This window comes from Magallana gigas, chromosome 3, assembly GCF_963853765.1.
Source record: "Magallana gigas chromosome 3, xbMagGiga1.1, whole genome shotgun sequence".
NCBI lineage: Eukaryota > Metazoa > Mollusca > Bivalvia > Ostreida > Ostreidae > Magallana > Magallana gigas.
In genome coordinates this window covers 41,998,306-42,018,216 of record NC_088855.1, presented here as the reverse complement: position 1 = coordinate 42,018,216, position 19,911 = coordinate 41,998,306, and the positions used below count along the sequence as shown (strand labels likewise).

Sequence of the window (19,911 nt, the reverse complement as noted above, 5' to 3'; positions counted from 1 at the left end):
TCAGATTGAATCTTAGTGTTACATATAATATTATTGTTTAGTGGTTTTGAATTAACGGATATAAATAACGCATAATTCTACGACATGTTTTTATTTGAAAATATTTACACACGCACACGATACAAAACCAAATCACATGGAAAGAAAAGAAAGTTGGGAAAAGGAAAAAATAAAGCGTATATTACAAAGTTGTTGGTAAGAAGAAAAAAGAGCTACAAAACTCTAGCTGAATCCGCTCATAATGAGCAAACACCGTGGGAAATAAACATCACACACATAAGGTTACTGTGGAAATATTTCAAGAGGTAGATTCACTTCTCCATATAAAAAAAACCGAAATGAGAAATGATAGGAACTGAAATACTTTCTGAATATTTATTACCCCACTTATTATATGTGCAATACAGCAAACGAATCGAGTTAAACGCCCCATAAAAATTCATCAGAAATCTTTCTTTAAAAAAAAAAGCATAAATGAGATGCTACAACGTCAGTTTTTAGCGTCGATTCATTTGGTTAACAGTTGGTGACGGAGAATTTTCAATTCAGCCCTGGGTAGAGAGTGTGCCGGCGGTCCCCCCGGTACGTCGACTCTGCTGCATGGTTTGAATGTTTCTTAGAGCACTAAGCACACGCCTTTGCAAAATTTTGCTGTATGGATTAACGTAAAGTTGGCATAGTAGTCCTCGGTCACCTGTTAAAAATGGATTTTAAAGGTTAAATCGTAATAAAATTATTTCCAATATATTAACATGTATTCAGTTGAAGACATAGTTTCAAATTCTGTTCCTAAAGCAAAAAAATATTTACCGACAAAGCCGGATGGTGCGATGACGTCAGATCTAACGTCAACCCAGTATTCACTGTAAGCTCTCACGACGGTAGCACTAAAAATCCAACAACACAAAATTATTAATTTCTTGCTGAGCTCATTTAATTTTGATATATCCACTGTATAACGTCTTTTTTTATTACTTACACAAACTGAATGTCACCCAGATTGCATCCCCTTGGTGGTTCCCAGTCGAACGAGATCTCTGTTTTGTTGTTATTTCCGGTGTGAGTTATGCCTCCTACTTTGCCTACTGCAGAGCGACATCTACGAGGCTGTGAGTTGGTATCGGCCGGACGGAAAGTTCCATAGGCGGGTCTGTCTCCACGGTCCAAGGCATAGTTTGCTCGTGTAGCCTGGATGAAGAAACCGCGGAAATAATCGCCGGGGTCTGCCCTTAATGTCACTGAAAAGAAAAGAGAAATTGTTGAATACAAAACCCTACAACAAAAGAATGTATTTTGTCTAAGACGTTTGTAACATTTCACAATACCGTTAACCCGTGGAAAAAGGGATGTAGTACTAGTAGTTAGAATGGAAACACGATTTCTTTTCAAACATACTAGTATACAACCATCTTTGGGATGAAATCGGATTGTCCTGATTGTTTCCGTACATGGTATGATATTTCCACTTTACAAAAATAAAACTTCTCAAAAGCTACCCAAATGTATATTACTAGTTTAAGAGAAGAGGAACCGTATAGATAATATATTTGGTTTTTTCTTATGAATCAAGTGAATAAAAATGATTTTAAATATTTTTTTGGAAAAAAATGAATATTCAGTTTGTGTCTTCTTCGGTGTAATATTGTGGCCAAATGTAACCATAACAAACAGCCATATCTATTTTGGAAAGGACGCATTTATTAGACTGACCACAACACGATGTCAAGGAATGGCGTGCATTGCTTGGACATTAGAATTACAAAAACGTTTTGTTTAGTAACATATCTGTCAGTGGCGAGGGCGCGTCGGAGACATTGATCGATGGCGGGATAACGGTGTTATGTTGTCAGAAACACATGCACGTTGCACAAATGTCACCCATAGTGTTTTACCCTAGGGGTAAACATGTACAAACACATTTTTTGTCGGACTTGCTGTTGTAATATACTAGTATAACGATGAATCAAGAAATATATATTCTACAAATGCTTAATAAGCACAACGTTTCCTATTGTTAAAATGAATTTAAAAGCTACAGACCAAAACTACTATCTCTAAAGACTATATAATACCTGATACATTTACATTCAACTTTGAAAAAAACTCAACAAAAATACTCTACTATAATATGCATGCATAAAATCAATTTACATGAAACGTATCAATTCTTAAACAACAAAAAAGTACCAGTGTCAACAATTTAGCCTACCTCTAATCATAGACCCATTGAAATAACGAGATGCTGAAGTCGTTATTTGGTATGGACTAGTGGCCATACTCTGAGGGAAAAAAATACCAACATGGGTAGAGTTTATACGCCTCTGGTGAATTGGGGCTGGGTCCGGACACGAATTATGAGGAGCACCACCGGGAAATCCAAAACTTATATCCAAAAGTGAAAATGAAAATAGCACGATTCCAAAAAGCATCTCTTCTTTGAATATTAAATCTTCGTGCAACTTATTGTCAACGAAATATAAACATGCAATGTACAGTTACTTAGGCATTCTTTAATGACATGGCTAGCATACTATGGCGAAGACAAGCGGTCATAAACCCCCTGATTTATGATTCTATCACTATAGTTGGATTCCTGGGACATTCGGCTGTCGGAGAGTAGTTATTGCTTTAATATCAGCGCACTTAATCCATGTATATAAATATCCCTGTTTATCAATTTAACAAATGTATAATTGCACGATATTGACAATAGCCCACACAAACACCTGTTAACACGTTGTTAGAGGGGGAATTGTTACTTTTTTATAGTTTTTTTTTCGGGAATGTTTCCTTGATATATATTTGTTGACGTATTTTACACCTCGTTACAAGCAACCTGTATTGTTTTATTTTCCTCTTATTTATTTGTTGTGGCCACAATAAAGAAAATATCATATTTGCGGTATATTAATTATCACGATATATTGGGGTTTTGCAAGGTTTCCCACTATTGCATTTCGCTTTTACGCATTTTCATCTCATTTTGTTGCTTTGAAATTTGAATTTATTATTACTTTAAAACAACGCAAAAGTATCTTTATTGATAATAAATTTGTTTAGGAACAAATACAGATGAATATTTTATATCAATTTGCTTTTATGCCCATATTGTTTATTCTTTTCAACTAGACTTTATTGCATTTTATGGTTTTTCTGAGTATTTTGTACGAAGTTATTTTTAACTTGGCCAGAAATACATGTTCATATAAAGCGCCAAATATGCGCTCCCTGAATGGTAGCTGCCCTCTTGTTCCACACATATAAATCAATGCACAAATCAAGAAGCGTTCACTCTGCATAACAGTTACACACGCCTAAATGATAAATGATCATATTTATTCACAAGCTCAAAATGAAAGCTTGCTGCGGTTTTCAATTTCACAAGATGCATATTTTCAGCAAAGAATCAATTGCCAGTCGATATCATAATTACTTGACTAGTGGTTTCTATATTTCTCTAAAGGCGACAATGTCATGACTTAACATGCTAAAAGGAATTCATAAAAACACCTCATTACCACAGAAAGATGCTAAAATTTATAGCTTACTCGCTGTCTGACCAATAAATTACTTATCAAAGTTTTCATCGGTGGCAAAGAAAAATGTTAATTGGATCTTGTAAAGGTCTTGTTAAGATTTTGTCTGTCATTCACACAGAGTATGTGTGCTCATTTCAGTCAAAATTGGGTGTCTCTTGTCAATTTATCTCATTAATATTGAAATATAACGTGATTGCATGAATTTATTTATCGATTCAATATGAACTGTTCAACTCCAAATTTAACTGAATTTGTCAGGAATAGCAAAACTGATTAAAATATTTTATTAAATGGTATAGCAGTTGAATATATATAATTATGGAGGCTTGGCTCAACGCATGCTGCGACAGTAAATAAATTTTGATTGTAAAAATATTAATTTTTTTTTTATGGGGGGGGGGTGTATGAATTTTGTCAAAAAGTAAACATATGACAAATTTACAAGCAAGCAAGATATTTAATTTTGCCGGGGGGTGGTCTGAGCCACCCGACCCCCCCCCCCGATCGGCGCATGACATATCTTTTAGCCGCATTTCTGACGCTTTACGGGAAAATTTAGCTTTAGAGGTGCAGTTCAAACTATATTAACAATTCAAGGGCGCACAAAAGTTTGCGTTTTGGACTTCCCAATTTTCGTACAAAAAACATTTTGTGGTAGTATTTGGTATTGTGGTATCAATGTGGTAAAAAATATCGTTACACATTTCACTACTAGGGGTAATACTTTTGAATAGCAATTGAAATTATTTTCAATGCCTACACTAGCCACGTAAGGTGAGGAAAGAAGTGTGGTTTGTTTACAGGTGAAATGAAACATGGACCTGCACGTGAATTTAACATGCTTCACTTTCTGAATATTTTTGAAGAATCTCGCTAATCAAAGATCAAAGATAATGATATTAGGTTAATCAGACCAAAACTGGCGTACGACTTAGTTCACCGTAAGTTGCAAGTTTTTCTTTAAAACAAATTGTATAGGTCTACTGTGCGGCTTTTTCGGTAGATCTACAGCCCTGCAACTATATATCTGTATGCTAAAACTGTTTGGTATTTGTTGATCTCCCCTCTCGTTTATTAAAATAAAGTCTATTTGTCGTTCATTGTTTAATTTGATTGATTTTTTACCATCACACAAACTAATTTAATTTAAAATGTTAAGGCAGTGCAGAAAACATGTTTTGGTAGAACACTTTGCGCTATGAGAAGCTTAAAGAGTTATATGTTGCAAAAGAAGTGTTTTGAATCACAAGATCCTATATTTAAAAAAAAAGAAGAGTTTGTACATATCTTTAATTCAAATTTAAAAAAAAAAACATTCTCATGTTAGTTAAAAACTCTTTCGATTTTGGATTCAATATATTTGATATTTTAGACAATAAAACAACAACAACAATAACAACAACAAATGCTATCAATGACCAGTGTGGAAGATTGTTCACTTTAAATTGACAAAGAAAATCTTTAAAATTCTTTCAATATATTTTGCTGAATTTGCTAGAGAAAAAAGGTATCCAAAAAGTGAATAATTATAAAATTATTATTTCGCTGGTCCTGAAAGCATATTTTTTAGTTTCTATTCTATAATTTTTTCATGAAAAGTTGTAATTTTGTACGTTTTGGTTAAACGCGTAATATAAATATATTGCTTATATTTTTCTTTGACATCTTTTTTAATGGAAAAGATTTTAAAAATCCAATGTATCTTTTCTCTTTTGAATGGATTCTGTAATTCTTAACTTGTTTCGAGTTCGTATTGCAGAAAAATAGAAAACTCGGCGAAAAATTCAAAATGTGTCCAACTGACAAACACATTAAATTTGGTTTTATGCAACTGTGGAAGCCCAGTACTATACATGTAACATGAAAACGTCATAGTCATAAAAGGCTAGTTATAAAATGACTCTTCACCCCAGGTCACAATAGGTCAAACTAGACATTTGTCATTTTACGCGTCGTCACGACTGACAAAAACCGGTCTGGACAATGCATTGTTTCCCGTCAATGACGTCACTAGCAGAAGATTTTGCTAAATGACCAAATAAAAGGTGTTTTTTTTTTCAAAATCGGGAATTTACAATAATAAGAGGGCAGATTATTGTATTGTATTGATAGTTTTATGGTCCTTGCTCAACATTTACGCTTTAGTTATAATTCATTTTAAATACAGAAACTCAAAAAATAATTAGCCACGAAATTGAATTAAACTCCTACATATAGCACCTTCTCAGTTAATTAGAGATCCCACATTTGACCGGCCCTTTGATTAAATAAAAAGATATATCTGGATTGCGATGCTTATTTTTATATCAAATTTGTATAATGATAAAATAAATCACCTTTTAATTGGCTTTCAGCTGTAACAGTTTATAAATCAATGTCACCTCACTTGGTCTGGAGAAACTTCCAAGCACTTGTGTTTATTCAAGTTTAAGAATGTGCACCTTGCTAACTTTATATAAAATCATTGACAGACAACCGACAAAACTGAATTACAAAATTCATACTGTACTCTCAGGTGAAGAAGTGAATAACGCCTAACGCAAGATCATTGTTTATGCAATATTTATATGACTGAAAAACCTTTAATTTGAAAAAAAAAAAATGATGGTCTGGGTCAAATATACGTACCTCTGACTCGATTGTGTGGTTTTCCAAGAACTTTACTATACGTTTCATTTTCATAGAATTTCGTGTCAATTATCACTTTATAGGGCGCCGTGGAGGAATTCTGAGCCAAATATTGTCCAACGTGAGTTTCATTTAGCGGTTCCGTATGGAAAGTGGTCGGATTTCCACAGGTGTCCGGTGGGGCTCCAATGATAAACGAATAAACAGAAACGGTCACAGAGAAAAGCACCAGTCCTGATAGGAATTGAAATCCGGCCATTTTGGATAACGATTTCAGTGTCAAAGGGGGTTCTTAATAATTTCAAGAGAAAGAAAAGAAAGATGGCATAAGGATCACGTGGTTAGGTCAAGAGAAGTCGTTTTAGCTGTCATTAATTAACAAGCCCGACATAAATATGCCAATGACATGATATCGACTTGTCAATCAACGGGCCCGTCATGTGAGACAGGGAGGTAATAAGAGAGCGGGTGATTGACGAAAAATGTCGCACGGTTCAAAGAAGAGAGAGGGATGAAAACAATGACTCCGATGTATAAACGTCACTATCTGGCCAAACAAGGACCCGTGTGCCGCGCTGTTCCGTTACGGTCGGCCATTAATGGCTGCTATATGGTTATTGTAAGATCTTTACAGTTGGTTTGGTAACCTTTATCTCTGGACCGCTTAGTACACTTTGGAACGAATGATGGATGGACCAGATAAAAAAAAATGGAATTGGTCGGCAAGAAAATTTGGTTTTACGCAACTATTCATAAACAAAGAATATTCGTTTATGAAAATAGAAAATTGACCCCGCAAGTTGTCTAAAAATAACGCTCAAATTATTATTCAATAGTTTGCAAGCTTCAGAGAAGGACAGTAACTTGTTCAGAACTTTCTTGTTAGAATTACAGCTTTATATAAAAATTTCCAATGTTATTTTGGAATGAATGGGGAAAACCTTTTTGTTAATGAACTTGTCGTTATATTAAATTCAGACCATTGCCACAAAAAAAGTAAAGGAAATATCCATTTCTATAATTTGAAAGAAACACGTAAAATGACATTTAATTTGGTTATAATTTGTTTGTTTATTTGCATTTCAAAATGCACCTCTTTTTGAATTCACACTGAATCAGGAAATATAGAGAACGGTTGTCATTTCCCTTCTTTTGAGTATGAATCGTTTGTCATTTCTTCTGCGTGGGACCTTTTTTCTTTCTGTAGTGACGTCACACAAGTAACAAGCAAATGGGGTGACAAGAAATCCTGCCTTTACGATTTCGGATACAAAGACCATGCGTTGTCTATTTAATTACTTTCACTTATTCTTCACGTCTCGTCATAAATGATGTATCACCAGGGGAAAAAAAAATCTATGATTGATTCAATATATAACCAGATTTGAATACTGATCTTAAATCTCTTTTTAAAAAGAAAAGTCAGATAAAAGATTTTTAGCGTTTGAATGTCTGTCGAAATTTCTTTGTTGGTTTAATCAGCAGTTAGTTTTCTCTCAAAATGATTTTTGCTTCAAATTTTCCAGTCAACGTTCAACTTTAGGTTGTTTTGTCTCTCGTAAATTAGATCTGAATGGGTCATGCACAGAAACTTACTAATAAATCTTCCAATGTAAAACTTCTTTAACTTATTTTGAATGAAATCAAATTATGCGATGAAATACATTTATCTTGATTTATTCTCAATTTAATCTTCTTAGATATTTATGAATTAATTTCATTAAAAGAATCTCGCCTCCTCTACCAAAGTTCAAATATGTTTTCAATTACATTTCAATCAGTTTATGATAAGTTATGCATTGGGCATCGATCATCTTTGTCTAGATGACAAAAAACAATTAAAAGGATAAAGAATACACATATCTTAAACGGCAATGAAAGTTATGTAAATACAGGGGTCTCTGTTGAACTTTTTAAAAATATCTTGCCCGAGAGAACGGTGAACTTTTAAATGAGCGAGGCATTTTAACAGCAAAAGGTACCGTGCTCGTTTGCTACGTTAGTATAAGTTGAAGTTTTACAATTGACATGAAGTTAAAAAAGTGATATATTGTAAGTTCCAACATAGAACCATGCAAGTCATGCAAATCTTTTTAATACAATAAAGATTTTATTATCTATTTTTCTTGCCAAGTAATCTCCCTTACTGTATCAAGGAGCGTGTCTTGCCTATGACATTGTATGAAATTAAATTCATTAAAACGTATTCATTTTTTATTAATAATGTTGTAATCACTGCTATTTTTATTAAAATAATCATTGTTTTTAATATATAATTTTGATATATTTAAGACAACATCCAAATTTTTAAGCTATACTATTTGGAAGATTTCTTTTCTAAATGACAAGTCAATTTATGTCTAAAATTATCATGTCTAAAATTTTAAGGTAGACCCGGGTAGATAGGTAACCACCCAGTCTCCTTAATATGCAATGCGACAACAGCGTGTGAGAGTGAAGAAATGATACTTCTACAAAATGAGGTTAACAACTATGTTGACAGAATTCCCCTTCATTCCACTAAGATATTACAAAGACGGTCAAATCACAATAAAGTAGATCATCTATATGTTTTTCAGGGGCCGACAACTTTTGACACCTAGTTTATCGTTGTCTACTTTTTGTCACGAAACATGATATAGTTTTTCTAGCCATGTATATCTGTCGCATAAACTTCAACCATAAACAATCTAACTGCATATCTGAAATAATTATGCACTCCATATAAATCTCGTATACATCTACAAGCTTTCGTACCTTTTCTTGACACTGCTTGATATTTTACTGCCATATTAATTGGTTGATTTCTAAGTTGTCTTGGCATTAGTTCAATTACATAACAGTAAAAACTCGTGTATTTCCGGTGTGTAAAAGATTCGTACATTATTGCATTATTGATTATGTTCTTCATTTTCCAGGTAACTCCAAAATTCTTACAAGATTGTAATTTAATTATTCCAATAAAAAATGCTACTTAAGATGGTTTACAAAATTTTTTATAGAATTAAGAAGAAGACTTTGTCACTTTCATTGCCTTCGAGACATCTCGATATGGAAAGAGTCGAATTTTAAAGTAGTTTGAGATGTTCAAAAGTTTGGTTAAAAAGTTGTGTCATTCAGATATGCCATCAACTCTCAAAACATGATTACCGACAAAGACAAGACCTGGCCACCTCTAGCAAAGTACATTTGCTGAACGATAGGATAACAAACGCAACAGGTTTGAACAAGAAATAATGGAATGGGTTATATCATTTTGACAAATACCTACCAATGGGTGCAAGTAGCTCTTGCCAAATTTTAAAAAATTAATTACAACTCTTCCATTGGATAATGATCCATAAATACAATGCATCTGGAATGTCTCATCTTCTTGATGATTTCTTCTTCATATGTCCATCCAATTCGGATGTACATGTACTTTTATGTTTAAAACAAATGTAGCCTTACCTAGTCATTTAAAAATTACAATAAATGACCATCACACTATCGAGGAGTTTGTTTTTCAATTGATTTGTTATTATATCTAAATCTACAGCAAACAAGCTTCGTATTGCCATAAAAAATAAATTTAAAATTTTGAGCTTAAATCATGACCATGTCCATTTAAGTCCTCGGCCTGTCTAAACCAGACTTCAGCATCAACGAGCACTGTTGATGCAGAGACCAAAGCCCCCCCCCCCCCTCCCCCCACCCCCATCCCATTAACCAATGGATCACAGACTCTAAACAAACTAGCAGTTACTACAAATATTGTAGAATGTTGTGACAGGATTCACAAAGAACCAGTGTAACTAATGTGTGTTAAGGATTTCTGTTCAAAAGCTGTCATTATTACAAGCTCTGACTAAAACTTGCTTTCTGATTATGGTAGACTCCAAATATAAAGAATATTCATACTATCAAAATCTTTGAGCTTTAAAGATAGTGACATAAAATTGTTCCTATGGTAACCTTCACGTATATGGTTAATTGGCTGTTCCTTTTGTGTACCGTTCTGATCAACAATAACAATAATTTTCATACAATATTGTAGAAAAAATAATATATTTTTCTGCAATGATAGCTACTTTCATACCCGCATGAATCACCTTATATATCTTCGATTTTCAATTTACTCAATTATACCTTAGGGTTCAATCGATGTTCATTCAAAAATATAAAAAAATAGATTTTTTTTCGAACGCCCTTCTAGCTTATCATGTTTCAATACTCAGCTCATGATAAAAAGTAACAGGGATTTTGTATTTGATTGCATTTTGCATTGTATAAGACTTTAAAGTACCCTATTGTATAAGACTTTAAAGTACCCTAATGATAACGTTGAAAAATTGTGGGACGTAATTCGTGTGAGTTTCGAATGGAGAAATGATACAGTAGCATTCTCGGTAAGAAATCTGAATTTTTCCCAGTGAAAAATAATAATGAATTAATGAAGAAATTTTAAATATTTTTCCTTTCATCGATTAGCACTTTTTTTCACATGTATGTGTATCAAATAGAAGTATTAAAAATCGACCAAATGTTACGGAAACAATAACTTTGGACCTCCATTAGAAAGCATTTTGCATCTCGGTCTCAAAATATTGTTTTGAAATATGAAAGTAACATATAATGCATTTCAAAACTTCACTTCGAGGTAAAGAATCTTAGAAGCCTGCAATGTATTTCAACAGTAACAACAAATACAATTTAAGTAAATAAAAGTGCAAATTGCAGGTTTAAGCTACTTTTCGGTGATTTTCAACGAAAATACTCATTCTTGTACCTCTCAAAGAAGTTAAATGAAATTGATTTAAGGGGGGGGGGGAGGGGGGGGGGGTCGAAGACATTTTTCTCTTTTTTACCTAAAGAATTCAAAGGACTATCTCTTAAGGGGATTTATTGTTGGAAATATGCTTTTTTTCTTCTTTCCATTTGGAAGTCTCTCCGAATGCAAACTCCAAATAGATTTTCAATCATCGATCGTGTATTGCAACCTTAGAGAGAGTGGGAGTGTTTCATTTAACAGAATTTTATATTTGATATCATTATTATAAAGTGAATCGAGTAAACAAAAAGATACTTATGACTCGATTTTTTTTTAGGAATTGGTAACATGGGACATACTATAATCGTAAGTTATTTTGTCAAATACACCTGTAAATTTGGCTAGAGTTCTGCAGAGAAATTTAGAAAAGCATGATTAATAACAGGTTAGCTAGAAATGTATCCGGTATGCAAACAATCTAACTTTCATTGAGTCAGAGGTACTCCCTGCCATATTATTAGTATCTATAGTGTTCATTTATATTACTTAGAAATACTATTAATTTCTTTTTCATTGATAAAATCGGCGATTTATATTTGTTTTATTTTCTTTTTTGCAATCTTTGATTCACAATGTTTTTAAGGCACATATTTTAGTTCAGTATGGAAAAATTTATATCGTTTTTGTTTTACCTAACGGTTTTCGCATTCGTATTATGTTTTCACTTTTTCAAGAGTCTTTCTAAATAATGTGATTAAACGAAACAATAATTTAGATATTGTACACAGAGGTAAAAAAAATAATCCAATTTACAATATTAAGTGCATATTACCTATTTGGACAGTTAAAAAATATGTAAATTTCTGTAAAGTTTGAATTGAGATGTATAAATTATGATTTTAAGGCAATGTTGTATCAGAGTACATGTACTAGTATATGAACTTGTTTTGTCTAGAAAGTGAAGTACGGGGTTGCTATGGTTTCAATGGGTGCTTTTGGATAATTACTTAAAAATGTAGAACCGTCGTCCAGGTAGTATATATGTAAGGAAGGTACAGTGTTAATTTGTACGAGAATATATTTATTTCTAAATTGTTCTACGTTTATTCATAAAAGCAAGATTGCTTATTATTCAGTTTGCTTGAATTGTTTTCGATGAACATGTAACTTGTCTGAGTTCTAGTTTAAAGAATTTCGTGAGTCATTCGGTTGTATATTCAACATGACCAAGACTTGAACTTTTAAAATACAGGCACACGAGGAATTATACATCATGATTTTAATCGAAATTTCAGCATAATGGAAAAATGAAGTTTATCGTACATAAAACCAAAACTTTGAGAGGTCCATCAGATAGACCATGTCGCACTGGAAAAGTTAACACGTGTTTTTATCTAGTCGACATACCATATGCATGTTCGATATCGTTTTAAACCTAACATGCATTAATAACGAGACTTGTGTGATTATGTCTAGATATCTTAGACCTTTATGGCAAAGTAAGCATTTTGATTTGGACAAACCATTGCTGTCTGTTGCAGTCATATCGCCTTATGCCCTTGTTCATCTTTGAACCCCATTTAAACTAAGTCATTTGAGACTTAACCTTAAAATACGTCATGGAGAAACTAATTACTTTGTAGTAAAATAATCAAGCAAAGACTTGTGTTTTTTTCTCTTGTTGCATAAATATTGCTGGATTAATACAGACAGGCGGTTTTTGGCGGTTTGACGAGCGGTCATTCAGGCGTGGGAGTCCGTGGGATGAAGAAACCACATCGCACATAAAAACACAGTTAAGCTGACAACAGCAGTTCAAAAATGTCGCTAAATTGACAGGTAGAGTTCAAGAATTCGGGCCTTGTTTGTCCTCATGAACCAACTGGCAAGGTGTGTCGGCAAAAAGACAGTTTTTGGTCATAAACCTTTAGGAACTTGCATACAAGTTTTCAACAACTGAACATTTCTGAGAAACCATTAACTGTTTCTCAAATCCCTCACTATAGAAATTTGCTTGTACTTTCTTTCATTCTTATTTTTAAAAGAACGACAGTTAGTATAATTTATCATGAAAAAAAACTCCTAATGGTCCATGGTAACATTTGTATCTTTTTTTTCCACATAATTGTCTCTAAAAGGAGATTAAATTGATCAATAATAACCCACCACCCTTTATTAGATTTGATATTTTACTGATTCTGAACAATACAAATAGCTCGCTACTTGTTTCTCCAATTAATAGTTGAATTAGAATATGCACAGGTAAGTTAAGCAAGAATGATACAAATAAAGAAGAGATATGGAGATAAGGCTAGATGAAGAATGTTGAAGATATGAGACACTTATGACTTTTGCAATAATAACAGTTGTGATCTACCTTTTCTGGCACCCTTGGCTTCTTCCGGTCCCACAACGATCCGGTATCCGGCCGGACTCCGGGTGTTCATGGGATCCACCCCTCTGTGTCCGGGTACCATTCTGACGTTCCGGTCCTGGAGATTCTCATATTGACAGAAATCCTCTGGGGCACCAAAGCTGAAGCCATCAACGACCCCAAACAAACAGATCACAGCAATTACACAAACAAAGTCCATTTTTTCAAACGCCATTCAAATTATTTTTGGCAAGAGAACGTCTCGTTATGGCAATAGGAAATGTAAAAGATGGCTTTTTCTAATTTTGAGTTTCCGGTATTTCTTAAGAATGGCTGAAGATGACAATTGCCCGAGGGTGTTCTACTAATATTTATCTGTCTGTCGAAGTGAAGATTCTATCAGTTGACCGTTTGACTTGTGGTCCACAGTACGTGTACACGATATGCACGTCCGTCTGCAGTCCCCGACGGAAATAGATCGCTTCTTCGAATTATGTCTCACATGCGCAACAGACAAAATAAATGCCTTGGGGATTTTGTTTAAAATATTACTGTTTGTGTTTAACAAAGCATTTTGGTTGTAATTATGTCATGCGCATCCGGTCCAGAAGTTATGATTGACTTTGACTGACAACACTGCGCTGATTGATAAATGGACAATTATTGGAGAGTTATTTTCTATAACTTTATATTAAAAGAGATTTAGATAATGGTTTATCTGTACTCATAGTCTTAATACATTAACTATGTCAAAAACACGACACATTTAGTATTTTAATACTGTGTCAAAAGTATTACAACGAGGGTAAATACTATAAAAGTTTTAGAAGGAACATAAATAGATAAGAGTAATTAAATGCGTCTCGCAACTTCCTTAATACAGTATCTGGAGACTATAAAAATATCTTCCTTTGGTTAATCAAAATTTAATTTACATATATATATTTTATTCACATAGTGAGCGAGCGGAAGCAAGCGGCAATGCCTAATTTACACCGCTCTCTATATTTAAATAAAAGTGAAACCACACACATAGGGTTTTAAATCAATTATATCTACAAGAAAACAAAAGTGGCTTTCTGGGACAAGTTTCACCGAGATGGTTCACAACCAGAATTAAATGAAATGATGAAAACCTTTATCATCTGCAAAATTCACGGTTTATTGATATTACGTAAATAAATATTCGAAAAATGCATAGGAACCGGGGGGTGGGGTGGGAGTGGGGACTAGAGGTGGAAGTGGGGGCTTAGCGCCCCTCCTCCCCCACTTTTTTTGCAAAATTATACAAAACCATAACCAAAACCCTTTTTTCTGCTTGTCAAGATTTCTGATTAGTCTAGCCCCCCCCCCCCCCTCCACACACACACACTTTGAAATGTTCTGTGAGATCGTGTAAATTATAATCTACATTGTTTTCGTGTGAAGGAATACAAAATATGGAATGTTTTCCCAAACTCTTGGTCACCCTGGTTTTATCTTAATTATCTATGGTAGTTCCGTTCTGTATTATAATTTCGTGACGGATGCACAGAATTTGTTTTTATTTTCATATCCATGCATCTTTCTAGTAAGTTTTTCTCCTACAAATTACCCTATGGAAAAATTATTCCGTTAATTACTCGAGGCGAACAGAAAACTTTATTGATTAAATTTTAAAATTCCTTTTTTAGGAACTGAGATTACCTAATTAAGAGTTTATACCTGGCGAGAGTACTACAATTTCCTTGTCTGTTTTCGTTATTTGTATGCAGTTTTCTACACATTGGTATCATTCAAGATGTGGTCGTAGTTTTAGCAGATAAGGTACATACCCGGTATATGATAAAAAATTTTCTTGCAATGGTACGGATACCCTGGAACCGAAATGCAAGTACGTGTACTTTGCTTTTATGAAAGCGTCGGAGTTACATGTGACAGTTACTTAGTAGAGAAATGGATCGGGGTTGAAATCCCAGTGTTACTCTGTGTGTTACATCAATCCAGTCGATATTTTGCGTTTAGACTAGTCAGTATAATTAGATAAAAAAATGTTGTTTATTTATTAGTTGATTTTGAGAGCCATCAAACATGGAACATGGATCATACAAGTTTTCATTTTTAATTATTTTGATTATACATGCACAAATATAATGTATCGGGTACAATGCATAAATGTATAGAACGAATTGATTTTGTCATCAAAATCTGTGTAAATAAAAAAAGACCGATTTTGTTTTTTCACTCATTTTATATTTATGATGCCAAATACGGAAATCTTCAAAGCTGTTCTCATGGTAATATCAAGCCACCCGTGACCGATCGTCTAAGCATGATTATACATGCACAAATATAATGTATCGGGTACAATGCATAAATGTATAGAACGAATTGATTTTGTCATCAAAATCTGTGTAAATAAAATAAGACCGATTTTGTTTTTTCACTCATTTTATTTTTATGATGCCAAATACGGAAATCTTCAAAGCTGTTCTCATGGTAACATCAAGCCACCCGTGACCGATCGTCTAAGGATTCCAGTATTTCTAACAGCGAGGCGTCGTCAACTTCTGGGCATGCGCAGATACAAATATTCGCCGGACAGGAAAGCTTCCCATCCTCACACTCAAGTTCACAGATCATCTCCATGATGGAAATGGTCCCGTAGATCGTGGGTTCTTTAGAGGTAAACTTACTTCTACAAATTTGCTTTTCAGGTGGACAATTTTCGCTGTAAGGAGATACTCTCTTGCGACTCTCTCTTTCGACCAAAACACCCGGTTCTCTGTCAAATTCAAATTCTGGGTTAGCAATGTCACCACGTGACGGTCTTGAGCCAGAATTGGTTGAATTGATATTATTTATATCGGTTGAAAATGAATGATCTTGGGGCAATTCAAAGAACCTAGAATTCTGATTAGTTTGGACATTGTTAGAATACCACTGTTGGTTCCCGGACTGATATTGGGCATTTTGAATGGCATTGATATTAGCCCCTCCTACAACTCCACCTTGACCTTGGAAAGACCCGCCAAAACCTCCTTGACCTTGCGAAATGCCCCCAAAACCATTTTGACCTTGATTTGCGCCATTGATTCCATTTTGACCCTGGATCCCGCCTCCTATTCGTCCTTGTCTCTGCATTGTTCTGTACTGCAGGTGCATTTGTGTTATCTGGTGGGGAGTGAGATGCGGGAAGATTTGCACAAGACGTCTTCGTTCTACAATTAGCGGTATCAAGTAACCTAATCTACTGCTGTCCGGAAATGACTTTGGAATCAATTGGTGTGCCTCTGGCGTGGATATTATGGGTATCAACGGGATGATCTGTTGAAGCTGCGCGTCATTGAAATCCAGTCCAGTGACAACTGGAGAGAGGCCAGCTACCGGTACAGCACCTGCACCAGGTACTCCTGTCCTGATAGCACCACCCGCAAGACCCCCAGCGGCGGCTGCCGATGCACCAAAGGGTAAAATCTGCTCACCAATTAACACTCCATGTTCAGCAGCAACCGGACTAAGACCGACGCCACCATTAAGTAAGAACCCTGGTTGTGCGTTGAGTCTGCGTCGATCCTCCAGACGGTCAGAGAGCATCCCCCCGAACCCCAGAAGAAGGCCCGCCGGGAGCAGTATTTCCAACAGTCCAAGACCTAACCCCCCAAAAGTCTTCTTGTAATCTCTAATGTCTAGTTTGGGCTTCTTGGCGGGGACTGGTTGATCGGGTTTCAACAGTTTGTCCGATATGTCTGGTATTGTGGGTTTTCTTCCGTTGTAAGGGTTTTCTATTTTTGGAAACACTGGAAGAACGGGTGGTGGTTTCTTTGTGGTGGTTGGAGTATCATCGTCCTTTATTCTCTCTATTACTCGGGGACGGAATGGTGGGTCCACTGCTGTTCTGTTATGGTCATCATCTATTTGAAAAGTTACAACAGGTGAAGAAAAACATCTTGGAATCAAAAATTATAATGTGCGTGCCAAACCGACAATGCAATACCAGTATCTAACCTTTATGTGCCATGCTGTCATACTTAGACGTAAAATCTGGCCATGGAAAACTTTCTGGAATATCGATGGACTTTGAAATTATGGAGATGTCGGCGCAGTTGACCAGAGTCGTCTGCGGACCAATTCCTTGTCCGCAAATACGTTCACCTTCAATCACTTGACATCCTACATCAATATCTGTAAAGAAAAGTTTGTCTTCGGTAACATTTTGTACATTCTGGCTGATTAATAATGATACAGCATTGAGGTTTCTTTTATTATAGACATGATTTCATTTTCTTCAATATGCATAATAACGTGTAGCATCTGTTCTTTATAAATACTGTATTGTTTTTGTCGTTGTTTTGTTTTTGTTTTGTTTTTTTAGTTCCGACAACATGTACATGTATAATGTTTTCTATGCAATATGCTGGGTGTAATATTATATGGTATTTCTTTTGGCTGTTGTATTTAGATACTAGTATTCCATGGTGTTTTGTCTTTATTCTGCTAAGTCTGTAGTGTGTTCTCCTATACTCACTGGTGACCCAAGTCCACTGCATGGTACACAGTTTACACTCAAAGCCATCGGGTAGCTGCAGGGGGACCACGATGTCATTGGAGGCATTAACCTTGGGAACATAAATCTTCTTCACGTTTGGAGACCTCGCTAGACTAAGCACCGTGTTGTCGAAGCAGCTTTGTTTTTCCTGGAGTTGAGCATCGCCCGAGTCACACAGCTTAAACATGAAGTATCCACCGTTGCCGTTTTCAGATACTTCTACAGTCACGTTAATGACCGAGCCCTCCCGATAGACATAGGTGGGGTATCGAATGGAGGCATACTTTCCATTCGGAACTTCATTGTGTCGGGGTCCATTGTAGTAGTCCCCACATACTCCGCATTTTCCTTCCAGATCTCCGTTTGGTATCTAGAGACATCAAGTGAAAGGCATTGTTTAGTGTTTACATTAGATGTTGACTTTCGATTTATATTTTTAAAAAGATTTTTAATGTTATAATATTTACCTTCATATATTATAGCCGTTTAAACACATCTACTTATTAATGAGGATGTTTGGTAAGTAATGTGTAAAACAATCAACCCGAACTTTATCAACTTGCTTAATTATAAACCATAAAGTAGAAAGTACTTGCACTCTTTAAAATTATTTTACACTCTTTTAGATTATTTTGTATACTCTTTCAGACTATTTCATATTTATTAGATTAATTGATAACACAGACGCACCGCTTTTTTGGCTTCGGAGGAAGAACAATTCTATATACTGGTAGTCGTCATTGTCCCCCAAGCTTTTAAATTGTTTCCATGCATTATTTAACATAGCATTATCATACTAACATGGCATTGATATTTTCTTATATACATAATGATTATGTAATTTACTTTCACATACGTGTGTATACTTTAAGTCCATGCATGTATATGACTTTGAACACATATTTTAAACACCTGCATTGTACTTAACTTCTCTATATTAGACTAGTTGTAAAGTAAAGCAAATCTTAAAGAGAGTGTAATGTAAATTAAATAGTAGAAAAATTTCAATTCATTTCATCGAATCGCAGGTATCTGGGTATGTTTGCCTAATTTTTGCGTCGCGCTGAAGAACAACGTTTGTCTAGATCTTCTATAGCAATGAAACCATGTACCCGCATACTGAATAGGTTGTGTGTCCTACCAAGTCACTTCCCAAAATTGATTGATGGATGCCCTGGGGTAGTCCGATTTCTAGATCATTAGCATTGCCCAATCATGTAGAGCACGTTATGGAAAATATCATTACAGCGGTCTCTTAACGATTTACCGGAGTATCTGAATGAATAAGTATTAGTAAAATAATAGCACTTTTGGGCTTTGACTTAGACTAGGTATAAGAGTTGCCATGATTCGGTTGTTCCCTAAAATCATTGGAAATGGAATGAAATTGAATGAAATAGTTCAAAGATATCTTTTCGATGTTAGATTTCAATCAATTTTTCGGTTTATGTCCGAACACTTTGTAAAAAATTAACTCTTTTGCCGAAACAATGATGAGTGCACATGTAAATAAGGCTTTTTTTATATTTCCCGAGCTACACATATGGGGGTGGTTTAGTTTGTACCCCGAACACTTAACCATTCCTATGACGTTATTATTACCTTGACGTTTCCACAGTTCAGAGAATCGTAATCCGTATTGGGCTCTGGGACCCTGGTCCAAGAGTCCGAGAAGTACATAAAGGTCGCTGCACGCGCGGTGGGGCATTTCAAAAAAGCACGTGGGTCAGCTTTGTTTGTTTCAGTAGTCGATTCTTGTGCATCACTCCTGACAATAAGGCCAAGAATTACCAGCACATAGAATGTTAGTCCTTTCGTTTGGAACACCATGGTTGGGTTTTTAAGATTTTTCCTTTAAACCATTATAAAGCGTGTTCAGTATGGGTTACTGCGACATTTTAACCATCTGCTATAAGTAATGTTGGAGTGGTAAATATCTTTTTTCTTCGTCATTTAGTCATAAGATGTAATCTTATTGGTGAACTACAATAAGTTCAGAGGTTAATGAATTTCCATAGGTATACGAATGTATTATATTTGCTACAAACATCGCGTTATCTGATATAGGAAATGACAAAGTTCCCCGGATGTG

General features: G+C 34.9%; 2 protein-coding genes across 4 annotated transcripts; both read right to left on the bottom strand.

Moving 5' to 3' along the window:
* Positions 1 to 75: 75 nt before the first annotated feature.
* Positions 76 to 13,763, bottom strand: LOC105333120 (putative defense protein 1). 3 transcript variants are annotated; one of them, XM_011435949.4, is made up of 4 exons: positions 13,295 to 13,763; positions 980 to 1,238; positions 811 to 887; positions 76 to 694 (listed from the first exon to the last, which is right to left on the bottom strand). In XM_011435949.4, the coding sequence occupies exons 1-4, from the start codon at positions 13,524 to 13,526 to the stop codon at positions 546 to 548; spliced, it is 717 nt and encodes a 238-aa protein (XP_011434251.3). In that variant the 5' UTR covers positions 13,527 to 13,763; the 3' UTR covers positions 76 to 545. The 3 variants fall into 3 exon arrangements, with proteins under 3 accessions (XP_011434251.3, XP_011434249.1, XP_011434252.3); XM_011435947.4 differs by lacking the exon at positions 13,295 to 13,763 and adding an exon at positions 6,168 to 6,608; XM_011435950.4 differs by lacking the exon at positions 13,295 to 13,763 and adding an exon at positions 2,210 to 2,642.
* Positions 13,764 to 15,687: 1,924 nt separating this feature from the next.
* On the bottom strand, positions 15,688 to 19,800 carry LOC105333146 (uncharacterized). The gene is made up of 4 exons (XM_034443433.2): positions 19,422 to 19,800; positions 17,799 to 18,189; positions 17,279 to 17,455; positions 15,688 to 17,184 (listed from the first exon to the last, which is right to left on the bottom strand). Exons 1-4 carry the CDS (start codon positions 19,647 to 19,649, stop codon positions 15,776 to 15,778), a joined length of 2,205 nt encoding a protein of 734 aa, XP_034299324.2. The 5' UTR covers positions 19,650 to 19,800; the 3' UTR covers positions 15,688 to 15,775.
* Positions 19,801 to 19,911: the final 111 nt, after the last annotated feature.